Source organism: Typopeltis vanoorti, chromosome 12 (assembly GCF_054136105.1).
Source record: "Typopeltis vanoorti isolate ZY-2024b chromosome 12, IOZ_Tvanoo_1.0, whole genome shotgun sequence".
NCBI lineage: Eukaryota > Metazoa > Arthropoda > Arachnida > Uropygi > Thelyphonidae > Typopeltis > Typopeltis vanoorti.
This window is the reverse complement of record NC_143560.1, coordinates 11,300,325-11,324,742: the sequence shown is the minus strand read 5'-3', so window position 1 is coordinate 11,324,742 and position 24,418 is coordinate 11,300,325. Positions and strand designations below refer to the sequence as shown.

Below are 24,418 nucleotides of genomic sequence, written 5' to 3'. Positions count from 1 at the left end.
GCAGTGCTGCCTCAATCATCTTGAACCCTTCCGAATGTGGGATGAGATTTTTCCTGTCATCTAAGAATGCCTCCTCTTCTTCCCCCTGTGTCACCATTTCCACAATATCATTGTCAGTTATTTCATCAACTTCGTCGTTTGACATCCATTCTGTAATGTCCTCTGTTGACATCGCAATAGTTTTTGCTGTTACCCCAGAGTCTAGTCACTTTATAGCGCGTAGTTTCTCCTTCATAGTCACTACAACCTCTTTTCATTTATCACCCATTTTGTAATTTCTTTAATAAAAAAAAAAAAAAAAAGCACACCAAACAATTTGCTAGCGTAACCAGGAACAGTGGCAAACGTATTCTGCACTTGTGGACATCCAATACACAACTGACGAAGTGGGGAAATCTGCACTTTGCATGTTGCAACTTGTGATATGCACACGGCACGGAGGAGGATTCTAGCAGATGCTTGCTTGCAATGCCTTGGCAAAGTAAATTATAGTACATATTCCTCATTTTATCACGGAGAATTACTGTATTATTATAATTCTCCGTGATAAAATCCGGGCTCCAGATAGTATGGAGGCCGGATAGTCGAGAGTCTACTGTATTTGAAAATGCAAGAAATTATGAACCGATATTTATGAAATTTTTACTGAATTACTGGTAATTGAAAAAGTCAGTAAATTTGCAATCCCTGGTGGAGACTCTGCCAATGTTATTGTAGGTATTATGATCTCAGAGGAGAACATTTTATGTTTGTATGCAGTAGAATCTAGAATGATTGTGTCATTGCCTTTATCTATTTTTGGTGAAATGAAGAGCTTTCAATTCTGTGAGGGAATATTATTAAGCTTGGGTGTTTTAGAACTGTAGCTTTTTGCAGCAATGTGTAGTTCGTTTCTATTTTCATAGGAAAGATGAGAGATGCTACATTCAGTATTATGCAGAAAACTTGAGTAAAATCCCAGTAAAAATTAATTGCATCCTGTTTTTGAGACTAATTAAAGAGATTGATAACCATTTATTATAAGGAAGTTTTCTGGAAGTAGAAAGCCTTTCATTTAAAGGTTTTCAAATTTATTGTTGAGTTGGCGAATAAGGTTTTTGATAAGGTCGATTTTCTGATTGCTTTGAAATGCATATCCTTAACTAACTCTTTAAATTATCTATGAACCTGAAATGATTACCCTTCTGGTATCCATTTTAGATAGTCGACAATTAGGCAATTAAGCGAGCACCATTGAGAACCTTAAGTGGCTTGACAAGACCTTGTTTGTTTGATCTCTAGATCATTTAACCTTATCCCACCAACAGTCCTAAATATGCATTAGATGTACAAATTTTTCTTTTTATAGTTGGTTTCACATAAAAGTGCCTATACATTCGTGAATTATTGGCATATACAAAACTGTATTTTGTTTTGTTAACTTCTTAGTCACATATTATACCTGTGTGAGACTCGTACTCCAGTGTCATCCGGGTCTCTCTTCCATAGATGATTTTAATGCCTCTTGACATTAGAAAAATAACATTTGTCCTTCTTTAGACACTTACTTTTGTAATGGCACACTGTCACTTTCTGTTTTTAGGGAAACTGATAGAAACGGTGAGTTACATCATCACTATTTCCTAGAGCAGTGTTTCCCAACCTTTTTGATGTCGCGGACCCCCTATAGCGAATGTTAATTCACCGCAGCCCCCATAAAATCCAAAATGGAAATATTTTATATTTTACATACACTAAATGTGTTATTTATGACAATGCAATACTGTTATAAATCGAGATATTCGGAAGAATATGAACATATCAATTAGGTTAGGTGTGAGCAACATGATAAGATAAAGTTTAATGAAAATAAACTATCCCGCAGACCCCTTTTGAATTACTCGCGGCAGTGAATAACTTTTACTATATTTCCAGTGCTCAAAAAATGTCCTCGCCCACTCATCTGTGGCAAGTAGATTTTGCCAGCTGGTGAGTAGCTGCACACAGGAAAAAATATAGTGTATTTTATTCATCATCAAATTCCTGACATGTACCCTCAAGGGGTATACAGGATATGATAGTACCACATGAACAACTTACATCACCACTAACTTCCTATCTACAATTTTCCTCCAAATCAATCTGTTATCTCTCAAGACTCCAACATTATCAGATCTTATATTTCTATCTTCTAAGGCACTTTTTAGTTATCAATCCACCTATATCTTGGTCTTTCTCTGGGTCTTTTTCCTGCCAACCTAGCAGAGAACACTTGTTTTGCTAATCTTTCCTCTCCCATTCTGTTTAAGTGACCATACCACCTGAGATTAGCTGGTATGGTCACTTAAGTATGAAAAATTTGTACAAATTTTTAATGTACAAATGTAATAATGTATTTTATTTAATAAAAATAACTTTCTTCGCAAACTTTTTCTTGTAACTTTAAGAAAACACAGAAGAGTATGCATAATATAAAGAGTCAATCTAGTAACAAATCATAAAATATATTTTTCAAAAAAATCAATGTTATTTCTACTGTCCTATTCTGACTATTTAATGGCTTTTCTTTCTTGGAATGGTTCATGTTTCTCACACAAAGAAAATGTTCTCCAAACAATTATACAGCACATTATTCTTTTATAGAACTTCTGTTGACTTACTGGCAAACAGACATAGCATTAAAAATGAAGGCCAAGGTGTACTCACCAAGGCATTCTTGGCCTTGGTGAGTACTTTTTGTGGTGAGTAGGATTTTGCACAATCTGCCATCCTGTATATTTCTAAAAAAATATTTCATGCATTAATCTTTCTTTAATCTTTCATGCTTGAATCTAAAAAAATATTAACTGGTATAATAAATCCTTAGTTTGTTGTGGTAGTGTAAATTTATTAATAAATATCACCAAAAAATGTCACGAATGACAGCTAGTATTTAAACTTTTCTAAGTATGATAATCGTATGACATAGCAAATTATGAATGTATGATTTACAGGTTCATATCATAAATCCAGCTAAGAGCATAATATTTCCATCAAAGCTTCAAGTCCATTAGATATACATATAACAAGTTATAAACGAGGAAAGTAGTTTTTAAGGGCACAGAATTTATTTTATTTTTTTTTTGTTGTTGTTATATTATTTACTTTTGTTGGAGTTATAATAAAGTTATAAACTAATATGCATCTTTATGATCAAGTAATTTAGTTTTATATGCTAAGTTTTGTCGGGATACAGTAAATAATCCTTTCTCCATAATCTCTTGTATGTCAGTTGTATTTTTGTGAACCTGTTTGAAGAAGAAAAACTGCTTCATCTTACTCCTGCCTTAAAAAATCTCTGATGAAGCCCCTGTACATTTAAAAGTGGTTTCATCTCCTATCTCTTTCCCACAAAAACCATTTAGATATGGAATCTCTCCCTTCCTCCAGAGATTAGTTTTTTACAGGACCACACTGGACAAACCAACTAGAGAACACAAAATTCACTGAAGGCATATTACATGTATTTCACATCCTTAGTTGTGCAATAATATTACATCACTACAAAGAAATTGCACACATAAGTATTACCATAGTTGGGTAGAAAAAGTTGCAGTATTTGTTAATAATTTAGTGTTCTACAATGATTATTCTTAAATGTTTTAGTTCATTCATTGCCTGAAGTTCTGATCTCTTTTAATAGATCTTCCTCCTGATGTGCAGAAGAATAATATTATTAATCTTCTTTGGAAAATCCAAAAATCAGATCCAAAAAGTGCCACAAATAAGCAGATATCACCAGGTATAGTAAGTCATTTCAGTTTCAAAAAAATCATTGTAATATTTATTATTATTTTGTCTAATTTGCATCCATCTGTAGTATTAAGGCTTTCCTCATACATATCAAAAGATGTCAGATCTCTGACGACTATCATAAAAGTGTATTAATAATAGCTGAACTTTCTTTTATCTTTGGCAGGTAAGTTTGCTTATTTCAAGATGGTGTTGAAGTGAATTTTTACTAATAATTAAAAGCTTAAAATTAAAGGATGAGCCAAACTAAAAGTTCAACCCAGCAATCATTCTTATTTATAATAGGAAGGATACTTATTAAATAATTTAAGGAATTTACAACGTACAGGATATAAATTAAATTAAATTTTAATCTTTATTTCCAATATTTCGGCAACATCACTTTGCCATTGCCATCTTCACAGGAACTTAAAATAAAGACATAGTAAATGAGGACAAAGCAGGAAGCTATTGTTTCTCCTAAAAGTCCTGATGGTGCCCCCCTTGCGGGCTATATAGGTACTCTTGGCCGTTGGGCTGAAGGTCTTCTTCTGATGTAAGTCTCCAAATTTGGGGCAGTCTCAGACAACCAAATTTGTTGAGGTTTGGCATGTTTCTTAGGGCTGAGGCTGATTTCATGAAAAGTCTTTCAAATTTGAACTTGCTACGGTGTATTATGTGGCTTTCTTCCACCGTATTCTGTGGTGTATCCAGAGCATGGTCTGCAAGACCAGAGTGGCTATACTGGTGAAAACTGATGTAGTCCTTGTTATACTGGCTATACTGGTGAAAACTGATGTATGCTATCACTGCCCTAGACCCACCTGGTAAACACCAGGTAGGTCTAGGGCAGTGATGGCGAACCTATGACATGCGTATCAGCACTGACACACTTGAGGGTTTCAGGTGACGTGCCTTGGATGTTGAAAAATATTGGTATTCTGATGAAAAAACTGCAATAAATCGTGTAAGATTGCTCTCAGTTAAGGCGAAGGTAGGTTTGTTCATTGAAAGAACTTTCTACCAGTAGTCAGCAACAGAAAAGTCATTAAATGTAAAGTTTGTAATTTCAGTTTATTAAATTATTTGTATAATGTGAATTCATAGATTTTATATCAGTGTCCTATTAAATAAATAGCCTAATATGATATGTATAAGTCACCATCTATGATTATGTAGTAACATTTATAATGCAAGTGGCACATCAACAACGTCAATATTTAAAAAAAAAAAAAAAGTTTGACACACCTGGGTAAAAAGTTTTTTTTTACCCAGGTGTTTTTTTTTTTGGGGGGGGGGGGGGTAGCCATTAGCTGAGAAAGTGTTGAGGATGTGGTTTAGTTCTGTGGTTAGGGCATTGTCATTTGAACAGATTAGTTTAGCCCTGTTGTGTAGTGTCTTAATAATTCCATATTGTTGTGAGGAGGGGGGAGGAATTGTTAGTGAATGTATCTGCCTGTATGAGTGGGTTTTCTATAAACTGAGAAAACCAAGGTTCCATCAGGCTGGCAGGTAACTAGTTTTTTCTCTTTTTCCAGGGTGAACTTGATTCTGGGGTGTTGGTTGTTTAAGTGTGTTTAAGGAAGGAGAGGAGTGTATCAGAGCCATGTGGTTGGTTTTTGTGAGGCAGAGTTTAAGACTTTCTCTTCAAAAGTCTCCATAAAAAAGTTGGCCAAGGGTAGGGAGCGTGGTGAACCCATGGCTCTCCCCTCTATTTGTTCGTAGAATTTTCCTTGCCAAACGAAATAACCTGAGTTCATTGTGAACTGAAATAGGGCTGAGATATCGGGAGGAAATTTAGCTTGGATTAGCTCTAAGGTTTCTTTGAGTGTGACATTTGTGAATAAGGAGGAGACGTCAAAACTGACCATTATGTCAGTATGTTGGAGTGTAAAGTTTTCTATGCTGGCTTTGAAGTGGGCTGAGTTTTTTATGTGTGATGGTGTGTTGTTAGTATAGTGTGTGAGCGCTTTGGCCAAATGTTTAGCTAATTTGTATGTTGGGGAATCTTCACTATGGGACGTAATGGCACATTTTCTTTATGTATTTTTGGGAGTCCATATATATGGGGGGATATAGAGTTTTAAAAAAAAAAATCCAAGAAAGAAGACTGCGATGGTTTGGCCATGTGACTAGAATGGGAACAGAAAGGCTACCATCTATAGCCCTGAATACAACGATGGAAGGTAAAAGATCCAAAGGATGGCCCAGAATTAGATGGATAGACAAAATAAAAGAGGACCTAAAAACCAAATCACAACAAGCGACACCAAACTGTACAGAGTTCATTCGGCCTCATCATCATCCACATAGATGATGGAAGTGAGAAGAAGAAGATGGAGTTGAAACGATTTTAATTTGTTAGTGACTTCTACAGGCCAAGAAGTGACCTTCTTAAGGAGCCTGTGGAATTTTCTAATTTGTGAGTTGATGGGATTATACTCAATAGGGAGGTAAGTAGCCTGATCTAGGAGACTTTTAGGAGAAACAATAGCGTCCTCATTTACTGTGTGTAGTGCCTGCGTGCACGTGTCTTTATTTTAAGTTCCTGTGAAGATGGCAATGTGACGTTGCCGAAATATTGGAAATATAGATTAAAGTTTAATTTCATTTATATCCTGTGTACGTTGTAAATTCCTTAAATTATTTAATAAGCATGTTTAACCAACGTCTAAGCCTTTCTACGAGAAATAGGAAGGATAATGAATCCCGGTTCGAATCCCGCCGTGGGCATGGATGTATATGATTATCCATGAAAATACTAGTGGTGGTAGTCCGCGGTAGATGGCGTTGGTGTAGATGATGAAGGTAGTTGTGGTTGGTGGAGAGTTGTAGAGTGGATGCGCTCCCTCGATGAGTCTTTGGACTCCCTGGAGGTATTAAATAATAATAATAAATACAAAACCTCCATAGCACAGTTTGTATAAAGCAATGCAAACCCCAGTTGAAAAATACTTGTTTAATTTTCATCAGGATGAGAAATCTTTACGTGAGCCTTTTTAGTAATAGGTGAGTTACACGATCTCATAGAGGCAGCACTTTTTATTTTTTCCTTCTGAAAACTCAGGTTTTTCACTTTGCAAAAAAAACAGAAAAATTGGCAATAATGACCATAATACTATGTAGGATGCTAGATTTATATATTTGTGCAGTGGATGTAGAGTGGCTTGCTGCGGTATCCTTGGACTCTATGGGAAAATAATATCCTCCTTTTGATTTATATACCAAGCAGGTAGCAAACAGTGATTGTACTTTTATAAAAGTTTTAGAATATCTTCCTTTTATTGATGCTTTTAATTAAGTACTTCGGGAGCTTTGCACTACTGACACATTGAATCGAAAAATATATAAATAAAAATAAAAACCTCGATTTTTCTGTTTGTTTGATTTTTGTGCATACATCATCAAATTCCTGACATATATTATCCTCATTGGGTGTACAGGGATATGATAGTACTACATGAAAAAGTTATTTGTATATGATTACTAACTATTGACAAATTTCTTTCAAATTAATCTCTATCTGTCAAGACTAATATTATCAGATCTTATATTTCTGTTTCTAAGGCACTTTTTACTGTATTAGTCTTGATCTTGGTCTTCCTCTGTTTTTTCATCCTGGCAAAGAACACATGTTTTGCTAACTTTTTTCCTCTCCCATCCTATTTAAATAGCCAATACTACCTGAAATTAGCTTTACCTGTCTCTCAGATCCACAAGTTAAAATTGGTTAAAAATAAGTTAAAAAAAGTGTCTTGTATACAGATAATGTTTTGTCTGTTTCTTTCTTATTCCACAGAAATTTATTCAGCTAACTTCCTACCATGCCAGCTTTTTAATTCTGTTGTCTATTTCCATATTTAATTTGCTATTATTATTATTATTATTATTATTACATAACACCTCCAGGGAGTCCAAAGACTCATTGAGGGAGGGCACCTGCTCTACAGTTCTCTGTCTCCACCATTCCACTAACTGCAACTACCTTTATCATCTACACTAGCACCATCTACTGCCGACCACCACTATTTTTACAGACAATCACAAACATCCATGCCCACGGTGGGATTCGAACCCGCAGCCTTTTGGCTGAAGAACGGATACGCTAACCACTCAGCCAACCAGGTGCCGGCAAGGTCTGTCAAGGCTTCAATATTATCAGATCTTATATTTCTGTTTTCTAAGGCACTTTTTACTGTATTAGTCTGATCTTGGTCTTCCTCTGGGTATTTTTCTTGCCATCCTGGCAAAGAACACGTTTTGCTAACTTTTCTTCTCCCATTCTATTTAAATAGCCATACCACCTAAGATTAGCTTTACCCGTCTCTCAGATCCATAAGTTAAATTTGGTTTGAAAGTGTCTTGTATGCAGATAATTTAATGTTTTATTTTACTGGTTTCATAGGCTCACCATTCAGGATATTGTTGTTTTCAATGTTTCTTCAGTTTATGGGATGAAAAACTTGAGTTTCCAGAAGAAAAAATCTGCTTGCCCGTGGCAGAGATCAACTAACTTGGGAACCGGTCGAAAAATACATCCCAATTGAACATCAACAGAGTTCAAGGTTGGTACTATCAGTGTAAGCAGCATCAATGAAAAAGAAATGGAACTAGCAGAAGAATTGGATAAGTACCAGATCGACATAATAGGTGTGACTGAAACAAAGAAGACGAAAACAGGTGAGATCGTTCTAAGTGACGAGTACAAAGTGTTATATTTAGGCAATATCAATTTCCCATTCCGATGTGGACAAACATCGGAATGGTAAACTGAACAAAGACTTTTGTTTGTATGGTTTTACAGAAGGTTCTACTAAGGAAGAAATGGAGGGATTTTTTTTAGATATAGAGAAGGCAGCTGACACAATGAAAAAGGAAACATTGGTCCTTGTTGAAGATCTAAACAGCACAGTTAGAAATGTTTTAGAAAAAATTGGAGAAAAGAGCAAATGTAAGAATAATGGATTCCTGTTCAGGACATGGATTTGTTATTACTTACACCATGTTCCAACATAAGAATGTGCACAAATTTACTGGAGAGAAGATGCAAGAAATAAGAAAAGTATCATTGACTACATTATAATCGATAGCAATGTTTGCCCACTGGTTCAGGACACGAGTATACAGAGGATTTGAAATAGGAAGTGATCACTATTTAGTTTTGAGCAGGATAAAATTGACATTGAAAAGAAGAGTGAGTAAGAAAGTTTTAAAATGAACCAAAGTTTGAGCAGCTTCTAGAAGTGAACTGTAGACTCAAATACACAAACATTGCTCAAGAAAAATTGAAAGAGTTTGAGAACAGGAACCAAACCTTGGAGATTCAGTGGCAAGCCTTGAAGAAAACATTGATTGATTCAGCCAGAGAGGCATGTGATGAGGTTATCTGCAAGGATAGAAAAATCAGAACTCCATGGTAGACTGGAAGTTAAAGAGGCAGTGAAGGAAAAGAAGAAAGCATATCAAAAGTTCCTGGCAAATAAGTCAGCTTGTGCTCTTAGAGAATACAGGGACAAATGCAAGAATGCTAAACACTGTGTAAAACTAGCTAAACAAAAGTCATGGGAGGACTTTTCCAAGAATATAAAAAATAAATATAAAGAAGGTGGCAAAATATTCTGGAGGCTGTTGAAAAAGCTCATAAATGGAGGAAAGAGTGCTGCAAAAGGAATTAAAGATGATAAAGGTGACATGAAAACTGGAGGGGAAAAAAAGACATCCTTGATGTATGGAGTAATTACTTTGAAAAATTGCTAAATGAAACAAGTACTGACAGCACAGTGGTAAAAAATGACTCAAGAAGCATGCAATCAGGAATATATACTTTAAGCAAAAAAAAGCCATCAAAAGCCTGAAATGTGGAAAGGCTGTGGAAGTAGACAATATTCGACCAGAAATGCTCAATTATGGAGGTATAAAAGTCTTGCAGCAGCTGCACTGCATAGTTCAGAAGATCTGGACAGAGGAGTGAATTCCCGATGATTGGAGCAGAGCTCTCCCTACTGAGTGTTCCTGGTAAGATTTATGCACGTATACTTTAGAGAAATGGTTGAGAAGGATTGTAGAGGGGAAGCTTGGTGAAAAACAAGCTGGATTCAGGCCAAATAGAAGCTATCAGGATCAGATTTTCACTTTATGAGAAATAGTGGGAATATAACAAAGATCTGTATTTCAGTTTTGTAGACCTGCGAAATGTATATGACAAGGTGCCAAGAGAAAAGCTATTCAAAATGCTACAGTTATATGGTGTCAATGGGATATTATATCAAGCAATATTTTGTCTTTATTTCAGTTGTAAGTCAGCAGTTAGAATTGAAGTACAGGAAGATAGTTTGATGTTAAATCTGGTGTCAGATGAGGATGTACATTATCCTCTGTGTTATTCATTATCTATATGGATCACATAATAAGGAAAGTGGTATTAAACCTGATATCAAACTTGGAGATGTTAATCTTAGCTCTTTACTTCATGTAGATGATGTTATACTTTTAAATAAATCCAATACAAGTCTGCAAGATTCTCTGACTAAATTGAATAGCTGTCATAATAAATTTGGTATGAAAATCGGCAATAACAAGACAAAGACAATGAAAATAGGCAAAAGCATTGAAAATATCAACTGCATCATGAATGGAGAAGCTATAGAAGAAGTAAAACATTTCAGCTGCTTAGGCATGATTTTTAGTGAAGATGGTAAATTCAATATAGAAATCGACAACAGGATCAACAAAGTTGGTATGGTAAGAAGTCAACTGAATAAATTTATATGGAATAAGAGAGAAATTAATCGAAACACTAAATTAGCTGTATACAAGACAGTGTTCAAACCAGTTTTAAATTATGGATCTGAGAGCCACGTTAGAAATAAAACACTTGACCAAAGATTGGAGACCACAGATATGAGAGTCCGGAGAAAGATTAGGGGAGTGAACAGGTGGCATTAATGGCAGTGTCATGTTAAAAATGAGGATATTAGGAAAGAACTTGACATTGTTAGCATCCAGGAACATTTTAATAGAGCTAATCTCAGGTGGTATGGTCACTTAAACAGAAACAAGTGTTCTCTGCCAAATTGGCAGGAAAAAGACCAAGATATAGGTGGATTGATATGGTTAAAAGTGCCTTAGAAGGCAGAAATATAAGATCTGATAATGTTGGAGTCTTGAGAGATAACAGATTGATTTCGAGGAAAATTGTTGATAGGAAGTTACTAATGATGAAAGTTTTTCATGTAGTACTATCATAATATCCTGTACACCTTGAGGGTACATGTCAGGAATTTGATGATGATGACGACAAATTGTTAAAAAAATCTTTTGAATATAAGAAGAGCTTGTATTTACATTTTGTAGATCTGGAAAAGGCATATGACAACTTGTCCAGAGGGTACGTGTTGTGTCCAACACGTACTCTCTGGACCATCAAACCATCTTCCTGTAACCCCAGTGGTACAGGAAGATGGTTTGATGTTAAATTGGGTGTGCGACAAGGGTGCTCATTGTCTCCACTGTTATTCATTATCTATATTGACCATATTATGAAGGAAAGTGATATTGAATCTGATATCAAAAGTGTGAATGTTAATCTTAGTTCTTTGCTTTATGCAGATGATGTTATACTTCTGAATAAATCCAGTACAAGTCTGGAAGATCCCTGACAATAAAAAACAGGAACATTGAAAACAACTGTATCCTGAATGGTGAACCTATAGAACCAATAAAATATTTCGGCTCTTTAGGCACAATTTTTAGTGAAGATGGCAAATTAAATGTGGAAATAGATTATAGAATTAGAAACTAGTGTGGTAGGAAGTCAGCTGAATAAATTTATGTGGAATAAGAAAGAAATTATTCAAAACACTAAATTAGCTGTATACAAGATACTATTCGAACCAATTTTAACTTATGGATCTGAATGCTGGGTTAGAAATAAAATACTTCATCAAAGACTGGAGACCACAAATATGAGAGTTCTGATAAAGATTAGTGGAGGCAACAGGTGGCATCTTATAAGAATCTGAAGGGGTAAAATGTTAGTAGTGTTTAGGAGATGGATAGTTGAGTTATTGAGTAATCATTTTGCAAGGATACACCACACAGGTCAAGATAATGCAGATATGATATTGCCTGGGGTGTTTAAGGGTCAAAGCTGTATAACTGAGAAGAGACTTCCACATAGCCTTTAAAAGAATGCAGAGAGCCGACCAGGGCTGCTGATCTAATGTCCAATCCTCACCTTCTCGTGGTGCACCCTGTTGGGTATCTATCTGGATACTGAACGAACAAGGATGGGCTGGCAATTTGGGATTTAGCCGAAAAAGTTGTATTATTATTGGTTAAACCAAAATAAAAAATGATGGAATAATGTGACAAAATTTCATGCCGTCTGGGGCGTCGCCAGGTTAAAAAAGACCCCATTGTTTTCGCCAGGGAACTAGGGGAAACAGCGAAAAATCAGCTACTGGAACAAATCTGAAAACACAACCCAACTCAACATCACCAGAGTTAAAGATCAGTACTATCAACCTAAGAAGCCTGAATGGCAAAGAAATGGAGCTAGCTGAGGAATTAGATAAGTACCAGATCGACATAATAGGGGTGAATGAAACAAAAAAGACAAAAACTGGTGAGATCTTTCTGAGCAATAAATACAAAATGAGTAGTCATAGTATTCACAAAATACGAGGCTAATCTTCTGAATGGCAAACTGTCTCAAGTAGAGTGATGTGGGAAAATATGAGAATGGGGAACTGGACAATGAGACTTATTTGTGCCTATGGTCCAACAGAAGATTCTACTAAGGTAGAAGTGGAGGAATTTTTTGAGGCTTTAGAAAAAGCAACTGACACAATGAAAAAGGAAAAGTTGGTCCTTGTTTTGGATCTAAATAGCAGAGTAGGAAATAATTGTGAGATATTCAAAAATATTTTGGGAAAATTTGGAGAAAAGAGCAAAGCTAATAATAATAGCAAATATCTGTTGGATTTCTGCTCAGGACATGGACTGGTTATTACTAACACCATGTTCCAACATAAAAATCTGCACAAATTCACATGGAGAGAAGAGACAAGGAATAAGAAAAGTCTCATTGACTATGTTATTGTTGATAGTGATGTTTTCTCCCTAGTGCAGGACACCAGAGTGTACAGAGGATTTGAAATAGGAAGGTGCTATTTAGTCTTGAGCAGGATAAAATTGAATTTCACATTGAAAAGAATAACATGTAAGAAAGTTTTAAAGCGAATGAAAGTTGAGCAGCTCTCAGATGTGAACTATAGACTAAGATACACAAAGATTATTGAAGAAAAAATGAAAGAGTTTGAGAACAGGAACCAAACATTGGAGATTCAGTGGCAAACCTTGAAGAAAACCCTGATTGATTCAGCTAGAGAGGCATGTGTTGAGGTTGTCTGCAAGGATAGAAAAATTAGAACTCCATGGTGGACACAAGAAGTTAAAGAGGCAGTGAAGAAAAAGAAGAAAACATATCAAAAGTTCCTGGCAAATAAGTTAGCTTTTGCTCTTAGAGAATACAGAGACAAATGTAAGAAAGTGAAATACTGTGTAAAACTAGCTAAACAAAAGTCATGGGAGAACTTTGGCAAGAACATAGAAAATAAATATCAAGAAGATGGTAAGATATTCTGGAGGTTGTTGAAGAAGCTTAGAAATAGAGGAAAGAGTGCTGTAAAAGGAGTTAGAGATGATAAAGGTGACATGAAAACAGGAGAAAAAGATATCCTTGAAGTATGGAGTAATTACTTTGAAAAATTGCTAAATGAAACAAGCAGTGATAGCGCAGTGGTAAAAAACACTCAACAGGCATACAGTCAGGAATACATATCCATACTTGAAGTAGAAAAAGCCATCAGAGGCTTGGTAAATGTGGAAATGCAGCAGAAGTAGATGATATTCGACCAGAAATGCTGAAGTATGGTGGTTTAAAAGTCTTACAGTAGCTGCACTGCATAGTTCAGAAAGCCTGGACAGAGGGATGAATTCCTGACGATTGGAGTAGAGCTCTAATAGTGCCCATATATAAAAAAGGGAAATAAAACTGAATGTGAGAATTAGAGGTATTTCCCTACTGAGTGTTCCTGGCAAGATCTATGCAAGTATACTTGAGAAACGGTTGAGAAGAATTGTGGAAGAAAAGCTTGGTGAAGAACAAGCTGGATTCATCCAAATAGAGGCTGTCAGGATCAGATCTTCACTTTACGACAAATAGTCGAGAAAGTATGGGAATATAACAAAGATCTGTATTTAAGTTTTGTCGATCTGGAAAAGGCATATGACAAGGTGCCAAGAGAGAAGCTATTCAATACACTACAGTTATATGGTGTCAATGGGGCATTATATCAAGCAATAGTTAGTCTTTATTTGAGTTGTAAGTCGGCAGTTAGAATTGAAGGATGTACAGGAAGATGGTTTAATGTTAAATCTGGTGTGAGACAAGGATGTACATTATCCCCTCTGTTATTCATTATCTATATGGATCACATTATGAAGGAAAGTGGTATTAAACATGATATCAGAATTGGAGATGTTAATGTCAGCTCTTTGCTTTATGCGGACAATGTTATACTTCTGAATTAATTCGCTACAAGTTTGCAAGATTCCCTGACTAAATTGAATAACTGTTGTAATAGATATGGTATGAAGGTCAGCATTAAAAAGATAATGAAAATAGGTAGAATTGTTGAAAATGTCAACTGTGTTGTGAATGGAGAACACCTGTGGAACAAGTAAAATATTTCAGCTACTTAGGCACGATTTTTAGTGAAGATGGAAAATTAAATATGGAAATAGACAACAGAATTAGCAAACGCTGGTATGGTGCGAAGTCAATTGAATAAATTCATATGGAATAAGAGAGAAATTAGTCGGAACACTAAATTAGCTGTATACAAGACAGTGTTCAAACCAGTTTTAACTTATGGATCTGAGATCTGGGTCAGAAGTAAAGCACTTGACCAAAGACTAGAGACCGCACATATGAGAGTCCTGAGAAAGATTGGAGGCGTGAACAGATGGCATCAATGGCAATATCATATTAAAAACAAGGATATTAGGTAAGAACTTGACATTGTCAGCATCCAGGAATGCGTTAGCAGAGCTAGTCTCAGGTGGTATGGTCACTTAAACAGAATGGGCGAGGAAAGATTAGCAAAACATGTGTTCTCTGCCAGGTTGGCAGGAAAACGACCCAGAGGAAGACCAAGATATAAATGGATTGATACTGTACAAAGTGCCTTAGACGATAGAAATATAAAATCTGATAATGATAATATTGGAGTCTTGACATGTAATAGACTGATTAGGAGGAAAATTGTAGATAGGAAGTTAGTAATTATGTTGAAATTTTTCATGTAGTACTGTCATATCCTGTATACCCCTTGAGGGTACATGTCAGGAATTTGATGATGATGATGATGATATTGCGTGATGTGAGAATGAGGTAAATAAATTGAAGGTGCTAATGATATTGCAGAAATCTTGGAAGTATGGCGATGGATATTTCCATATTCATGGCCATATAAAGGAATTGACAGCTGCTGTGACCAATTTCTACCACGGTGTCGTGGGAATGGAAAGGAGGTAAAACAATTCCATTGCATAAAGGAGGCTCCCAAATGGAAGGACAGCAAATTATGGACAAGCTAGTGTCTCAGGAGTTATGATTATGGTATTGGAGAAGTTGGTAAAGATTAGAATTCAGGAATGGGTGAACAGGAATGTGATACTCAATAGGGGTAAGCATGGTTTTGTGAAGGCAATAAGACTTGTCTTAGTAATTTGCTGTTTTTGTAATAGTGATGCTTAAAGTGGATAAAGGAAATGGCTACACAGTGATACTGTTGGACTTTGCCAATACATTTCACAGGATGCTACCTGGAACTCTTCCATAAATTACAGCAAATTGTGAGAGGTGTGAAGCTGGAGAAGATAAAGGGGTAGCTGAAAGATAGAGAACAAAAGAGGAATTGAATCCAGGAGACAGCAATTGACTAGTGGTTTGCTGCAAGGCTCTCTACTACTACTGCTGTTTAATTTGCACATTCTAGGATTTCTAGGATGAACTGAATTCTAGGAAATGAAGATGATATAAAAATCCTGCAGGATGAATCAGACTGGCAGTCTGCACAGAGAATAATGACTTACATTTTGGGAAGTAACTCTGAACAGTCAGTTGAAGTTTAAAGAGCATATTATAAAGTGGTCAAAACAGCTCATCAGATTACTTGGATGTTGAACATACTGATAATCTGAGGTAGGGAGGTTATTATTACTCTTATGGCTTTTAAGTTTGCATCTGGTCTACTGCACACAGATCTGGTCATCTGGATTTCTTATGGAAGTGATGGGGAGGATTCAAAGGCAAGTTACCAAGATTGTGACTTTTCCAGTACATGGCAGGAAGGAAGAGTGTGGTTAGTAGGAGTGTTAGGAATAGATTTTTTGCTCGGAGAGTGGTGACTGGGTTGCCAGAAGCATTGGGAGTAATTTGTTGGTGAATGAGTTCAAGGAGAAATATAGTAGTGTAAATAATGGTTAGTAAGTTCTCCCATGATAAGTCTGACTTCATGAAGATGCCTAAGAAAATAATCATAAATCCAGATATTGACTTAAACAAGATTCAAGGAAGTTATCACTACAAATAATCCAGCCACATGATAATAAGTTCTAGTCTACAAGACTAATAACTCCTCTGCCCATCAGTTATTAGTTAATTAGATTATATAACTGTTGGCTTGCAGTCTGTGGTGACATAAAACAGTGTTAAGTGTTTCAGACTGAACATAATTGAACAAGGTACTTTCAAAGGCTGTTCTCCTTTCAAGTGGATAGATTAAAGCTTGTAACTTCTAAATTGCAGATTACCCAGGTCATTAAACAGGACTCCTATATTCATGGAGGGGGGGGGGGATAAGTCAAAATTTTTTCCCACAATAAATCAATGGGCAAAAAAACTATTTGTTTAGTTGCTTGCTTTATTGATCTGATAGGGTTATGAATTTATTGCAGGGAAAAATTTTGACTTAGGGTTTTTTTTTTTTTTTTTTTTTTTTTTTTTTTTTTTTTTTTTTTTTTTTAATAATGACCAGGTCTTCCATATCAATAAAAGTTGACTTCTTATTCTTTCCTTCCATCAAATTCTTGATTTCTGCAGTAACATACTTTTGATTTCTATTTCTCAAGTTTTTCTTGGCATGGGTTTGATGGAAGAATGAAATTATACAGGCATGATGGTTGCATTTAAATTGCTTTGGAGTGAGTGTGCTGGAGAAAGTGTTGCTGGATGAAAGTATAGTGTGTGATGCATGCCAGAGATCAGAAGGTAGAGATGAAGAGAAAAATCAGGAGAGTGGTACTGAAGAGACGGCAGTGCAAACAGTAGTAGTGTGAGAAAGGAAGAGAACGAGAATACAAGAGGAACAGCGAAACGGGGGGGGAGCTCGGGTGGACAGGGAGACATGGCATAGAGAGAGTGAATGTTGAAAGTGGCAGTGAATGTGTGTATGAAGATAGAGTATATTGCAATGTGGGTGGAGAAGTGGAGACTGAGCAGGTATATATGGTAAGCAGTGATAAAGGTGATTTTGCAGGTGTACTGGGGAAATCATAACCAACACATTACTTGGATAGGACTGGCTATAGACCTTAAAATGAACTTGTGTTTGTTTACAAATGCCAGAAGTATCAGAAATAAAGGGGGTGAAATGGTTTCAGTGATTGAGTTTATTCCCTCCCCCCCCCCCCCAAAAAAAAAATTATCAGAATAAGTGAAACATGGTTGAATGAAGATGATATCATAACAGGAATAGAAATGTAAGGGTACAGTATTTTTCGTCAGGATAGAAAGGGAAGAGGGGGGGGGGGTACTGCTGATGATAGCAGGGGAATTAAGTCCACATAAAGTAGACATGAAAGGGGAAAATAGTGGCAATGGTTATGAGGCAGTGTGATGTTACATGGAGGTTGAGAGGAAGACATATTTAGTTGGATGTTGTTATAGGCCTGGGAATGTGGAAGATGGTGATGAAGAAATGTATAAACAACTTGGATTAGTAAACAAAGGAAGGGTAATTATTCTGGGTGATTTTAATAATGGCAGTATAGATTGGAATGAAGAGATAGCATTTGGGAATAAGGAAAGCGAATTTCTCGCATTATTGAGAGATAACTATCTCAGGCAGCACGTGGGGATCAAGAGTTCTAGATCTGATCATTTCATCAGAGGATGTAATTGTTAGAGGGGTTTCACATTTTCCTCCAGTAGGTGAAAGTGATCATAAAGTAATCACCTGTGTTGTGGCTAGTCATATCCAGGCTTTTGTGAGGAAAGGATATATGTGGAATTATAAGGCCGATTATGACAAGCTTAGGAGCAACTTCAAGCTATAACATGGAACGAGGAGTTGAGCGGTAAGGAAATAAATGCTGCATGGGAGCTTACAAAGAAATACATAACAGCATCAATGTATCCCAAAGGCGAAAAGGCTGAAGGTAGGTGTAAAATGGATGAATGTGGAGCTTAAGCATGAAATCTGGAAAAAGAAAGTACTTTGGAGGATGGACAAGATGAATAATGGTAATCAGTCTTGTTCTTTATATTCTTCATGTGACTGATTATCATTATTCACCTTGTCCATCCTCCAAAGTACTTTCTCTTTCCAGATTTCATGCTTAAGCTCCACATTCATCCATTTTACACCTGCTCTATTCAGCCTTTGGAATACATTCGTACATTGATGCTGTTATGTATTTCTATAACTGAGTGACTCGGTTAGTAAGGAAAACAAAAGTAGAATATGAGCAGAAATTAGCAAATCAGGCTAAAAAAAACCCTAGAGGGTTTCTTAGATATGTGGCAAGTAGAAGGAAGAATGATCATGGAAAGATGAAGTTAAGGGATGAAAGTGGTAGAACTGCTGCAGAAGATATTGTTGTGGTATTCAGTGATCAATTTATAAGTGTGTTTCATTCTGATCAGGGTGGAATCATGAGGAACTTAAGTGTAGAGGGCATAGGAGAGGACAGCTTGATTGTGAGTGAGCAGGTAGTATTTGAGGAAATAAATAACCTTGCTGTTAATAAGGCGATAGGATTTGATGACATCATCACGCATCTTAAGGGAATGTTCCAGGGAACTGGCAGTAGCATTGGAATGCCTGTTTAATAAGAGCTTTGCAACAGCACAGGTTTCAAGGGAGTGGAAGGAGGGTAAAATTGTTCCACTGCATAAAGGTGGTGATAAGGCTGTAGCTTCAAATTATAGGCCGTTCTGTATATCTGGAGTTGTGGTGAAGGTCCTGGAGAGATTGGTGAAAAGTAGGATACAGAAATGGGTTGATAACAGCAGTATTGTCTGTGGTTATCAGCATGGGTTTGTTAAGGGGAGATCATGTTTCACTAACTTATGTACTATAACAAGGCGACAAATACCTTGGACAGAGGAGATGCATATACAGTGGTGTACTTGGATTTTGCAAAGGCTTTTGATAGACTGCCACATGACAAGCTCTTAAATAAATTGAAACAGATGGTATTGGATAATAGACTTCTGTGTTTGATCAGTGACTGGCTGTCAGATAGGTATCAGAAAGTTGTACATGGGGGTGCAAATCTCGAAAGAGAAAGGTCACCAATGGTGTGCTGCAGGGGTCAGTTTTGGGGCCATTGTTGCTCAATTTGTATGTTAATGATATTAGGTCGGGTTAAATTGATAGTGATAACCAGCTGTTTGCAGATGATGCAAAACTGGGGAGAGCAATGCACAGTCAGGCTGATGTTAATGCCTTACAGGAGGACTTGAATAGATTGCATGAATGGGCAGGTAAGTGGAACTGTCAGTTCAATGTTGCCAAGTGTAAGGTTTTCAGATTTGGTAAGCAACGATGGGATGCAAAGTATACACTTGGTGGGGAAACTTTAACAGAAGTAGAGGAGAATGGGAGATCTAGGAGTGATGGTGGGCAAGGACCTGAAATTCAGGGGCCACATTGCACAAGTTGCGAAGACATCGCATACAATAATATTACAATGCATTTCACAATTGCAATGATGCAGAGAACCCTGACATGCAGAAATATAGAGGTTATGATTCCATTGTATAAAGCCTTGATCAGGCCTCATGGATTATTGTGCACAGATTTGGTTGCCGGGTTTTCATGGTGACGAAAGGATACAGAGAAGATCCACAAAGATAGTCAGTGGTCTTTGGAATGTGGAGTACAAGGACAGATTGAGGAAATGTAAGTTGCAGAGCCTCGTGAATAGGAGGAAGGGGAGGATATGATTGAGATATACAAACTGGTCAGAGGCTGTTATCAGGTAGATATGGAAGAGATTTTTCCTAGAATTGGAGAGGGGATTAGAACAAGAGGCCATTGCTGGAAACTGTTATAAGGAGGATGTGAGCAAAGGAGTGAGGAACAGGTTCTTTGCATGGAGGGTGGTTGGTGAGTGGAATGCATTTTCTGAGTGTGTTGTGGATGTGGACACATTGAATCACTTTAAGACACAGTTGGATGAGCATTGTATGCAATAGTGAGTACCTCCCACGATGAGTCTCTGACTCCATGGAGGTCAAATGTTGATAATAATAATAATTCACTTTTCTCTTGTTCATTAAAGATAACTCAGGGAATCTGCCAAACTTCAGTTGTTGATTCTTTAAGGGATTTTAAACAGAAAATAAACATGAGTTACAGTCTTATTTGATGGATGGGGAAGACATTTCACAATTCAGCCACTAGTAACAGCAGAACTGCCTGGCTATTCATGTATTACTCTAGGTACTTGTGTTTTAGAATCATTTTGTTTAGTGATATTGAATTTACTTTGTGTAACTATGTGATTTTATTAAAAAGTTGCTAGGTTTACAAACAAGGAATATGCTTGACATCCACTTTATTTTCAGTGTTTGTAATGACATCATGAGATTTGCTGTTGATAAATAATGATATGCAACTGTATATTTGTCCATTATTGGTAGGGTTGTATCAATGTACACTAATCTCTAAGAAACTGGTTATGTTATATCTGAATGTGACATTCATCACTGTGTTCAGAATGTCTGTTTTGTTGTATAATGAAGTACAGTCCCTGAAGAAGATAATGAACTATAAGTGAAGTTTTGTCATTTTAGAGTGCTCTTAGACATGCTGCCATCCAAATGCAAGTGACCAAGATGGTGAGTGGTCTGTGGAATGCTCCCTATGAAGATAAATTGAGGGATTGTGGATCGCAAAAGTTGGTTGCAAAATAAAAAGTGGGGGAAGAGATATTGTAGAAGCATTTAAGTTACTCAAAGGATTTTACATGATTGATGCAAGGAAATGTTTCGGCACATGGCTAGAGGGGACAGAACAAGAGTTTATCCCTGGAAGTTGGGTAAGAGTGTGCGTAGCAAGGCTGTGAGGACCAGATTTTTGCTTGGAGAGTGATGAATGAATTGAATGGGTTGCCTGTGTCAGTTATGAGTGTTTTGTCTGTTAATGATTTCAAGGAGATAAGATATTGTGTTGATAATTTGGGTCTTCCACAATGAGTTAGGACTTTGTGGAGGTGCCAGTGCAATAATAACAATAATTATTATTATCTGCATGTCTAAGAGCACTCTAAAATGACTTTTTAAAGGATGCTGTATAAAGAGCATTTAGGCCCATACCATTTGCAGGAAGCACAGCTCCTGATGAGGTAGATTATGAACCATACGTGAACTTTTGTGTTGGGTGCTCGCAAATTATGTAGTGGCAGATATCCTTTTATCAACATTTTACTCAAAATGGAGTGGATAATACTAGTAATGGGCATTTACAGGCTGTCTGTCACTATCCTCATGCAATGTTTGAAAGGAATTGCTAGCACCAAGTTTTAGTAAATGTGTAATGAACTTATTGGAAACATTTTGGGTCATGTTACCATCTCTGTAATATGCCATATGGTCACTCCTGTATCTCAGATGCTTTGAGAGTGAAGTCTCTGTTTGAAGTAAAACAATCACAAACATCCATGCCCATGGTGGAATGTGAACCTGCAGTCTGTTGGTTGAAGAGGTTATGCTGTCCACTTGGCCAACTAGTTACCATTGAAATCATATCTTAATTTCTTATAAAATGAACTGCTAGGCTTTTTAAATTATGTTTCTTTGTTTGATATGATGAAAGCATATCTATTTCCATCATAATAGAGCTCCACTATATATTTTTATATGTTTTCAGTTATCTAAACTATCAGCATTTCAATCATTGGATTGGTTAAGGAGATTCCTTAACTAGTTGGATCTCACTACCTTGACCCCCTAAACTATGTTGCATCTTGGATCACAGAAAGCATTAGTGTAAAAGTTTAATGATAGGAATGTGCTGTATGGAGAATTTTGGATGTTCCAATTTACATTCAAAATAATTATCAGTAAGAAATGTAAATGGCATACATTTTGAACTGCAGTATGAGCTGTATTCATGTTTCTCCTTATAATTATAAGGAAACATTTTGCTTTATAATTGTTATACCTTCATACTCATCAGAAATGAGACTTATATTAATATTAACTTTGTTTAAAATCACTCAAGAAATTGATCTCTAAATGTTTGTCATATTCTTTTTGGGGTCTTTGTTATAGTTGCTTACATTTAAGCAAGACCACATTGTTTAAACCACAAAAGATTCCAGCTAGATTGATTCTGCTTTGCTGATATGTATGTGTGTGTTTATCTAAAATAACTTTTTTTTTTTATTGCTTGATGTTGTGTGACTTTAACAACCAGGCCAAGTGCCTTTTCATTCAAATGTTCATTGAATCTGTTTAATATAACTTTTTTTATCATATTTGTCTGTTCTTATACTAGCTAATGTCATGACATATAATTTTAATGATTTGATATATATTCTATTCTTGCCATTGTTATATGTTTGAGATAATTATATTGTCCCTATGATGATTGCAGCATAGGAGTCAAAATGTACTCTGCAAATAAAAAAACATGCTTCCCTCACTTTTTAGTTAATAAATGTTGTGAAGTCATTACAAATAAAATTTTGCAATAACTTGCTAGTGATCTTTGATAATTATTTTTATTTAATAATCTCCAAATATCTGTTAATGATTATATATTTCCATAATAATTGCAGGTGCACTTTTCAAGTCACATGCTGAAGAAAATCCATTTCACTCATTGCCTGTGGACCACATTGTACATAAACAAACAGAAGAAAAATGTGTTATAAACTCAGACAGAAATCTCCCTAAAGTTGCAGCCACAGCATTCAGACTTTTTGGACCGTGTGTTGTAAGACGGGTCAAGTTAAAAAATGGTAAAGTTGTTTATGCATATAAACCATGCAATGAGGAACATTGGACATATGCAAAAGAGAATCAGCATATCACACTTGATGGAGAACTGGAATCATCTGTTAGCAGTTGTTCATCTTCTCAGTTTGGTAATTTGTGCAATGTATCCCATGACATTAATGAAACTTTGTACAGTAATTTCTCATTTGTGACTCAGGATGGTGAGAGTGAATTTTCAGAATCACAAAAGCTGTCATCTTCCACAATAGCATTCACTAAGGTGCCTGTTTGTTCTTCATATGGGGAAAAAAAAAAGGGTGAAAAGGAATGTGTCAGTGTAAATAGTTCAGTTGAAAACACTTCACTTTGGATATCAGGAAGTGGAGAACCTTGTTATGTGACACGAATATCTTCAGATGAAGATATTGAAAATGAAAAGGGAGTTGGAAATATTTCTAAGACTGCAGGTGATGCTGATGAAGAATTGCCAACAATTGTTAGTTATTCTACAATAAGTGAAGAAGAGTTTTTGAGGCCACCCCAAGATAAGCATGCTAAAAGAAGTGTGACTTGAATACACTTTGTGTTAACATATGGTCAGCTGTTAAATCTTTATACTTATTATGAGGGTTAAAAAATGTTGACTACTGAACTGGTGTAGAATTTGTTTGTACAGTGTTTTACAAGTTGGTTATCTTGTACCAAAGAAAGTTTTGTTACCAGTTTTATAAACACCAGAAGTACATGCTGTCCGATAGTGGATTTTCACCGACTTGTAAATATTTAAATTCATTCTATCCGACTAATTGTCACTTCTGTTAGTTTGTAATTGTGCTTTTTTCTTGCCTTTGTCTACCTCATGTGTCTTGTACATGAAACTGCTTTTTTCTCCCCTTTTTTTTTTCTTTACTTTTTTTGTTGTTTCTTTTTTTGCTTTTTTCTCTCTTTTGCTTTCTCCCATCAGCATATTATAGCTATGGTGTAAATAGATTGCAGTAATCATGTTATGAACATACTAATTTCTTGCTTTAGTATAATCAAGATGTATTAAATTTTAAACACACTGTTGTGAATAACTGCAATCAGATTTTTGTGATAAACCGTCCAGTACTATGTAAATAAAGTTTCACAAGTATTCTATAAAGATGTATATATTATACTGTCAAATACATATAGGTAGAGAATATATATATATGTGAGAGAGAGACTGATGGGGAAGAGAGAGTAATTTTTTTTTTTTTTTTTTTTTTTGACTGTTTTCTATAAACTGAAAATCTCTTTAAATACATGTAAAGTTACATTTTCATATTCCATTTTACAGAACAAATAGTCCTCAAAATATCACTACAGTAATAAGAATAAGAATAT

The 24,418-nt window shown here is 35.9% G+C and overlaps 1 protein-coding gene across 1 annotated transcript in view; it reads left to right on the top strand.

Moving 5' to 3' along the window:
* LOC150100577 (uncharacterized) overlaps nucleotides 1-24,194 on the top strand; it is a 123,648-nt gene extending 99,454 nt beyond the window's left edge. Inside the window, exons 4-5 of the mRNA XM_090401487.1 lie at nucleotides 3,662-3,760; nucleotides 22,891-24,194. Of these exons, the coding sequence (XP_090257613.1) occupies nucleotides 3,662-3,760; nucleotides 22,891-23,624 (833 nt within the window). The 3' untranslated portion in view covers nucleotides 23,625-24,194. The remainder of the gene's footprint in view (nucleotides 1-3,661; nucleotides 3,761-22,890) is intronic.
* Nucleotides 24,195-24,418: the final 224 nt, after the last annotated feature.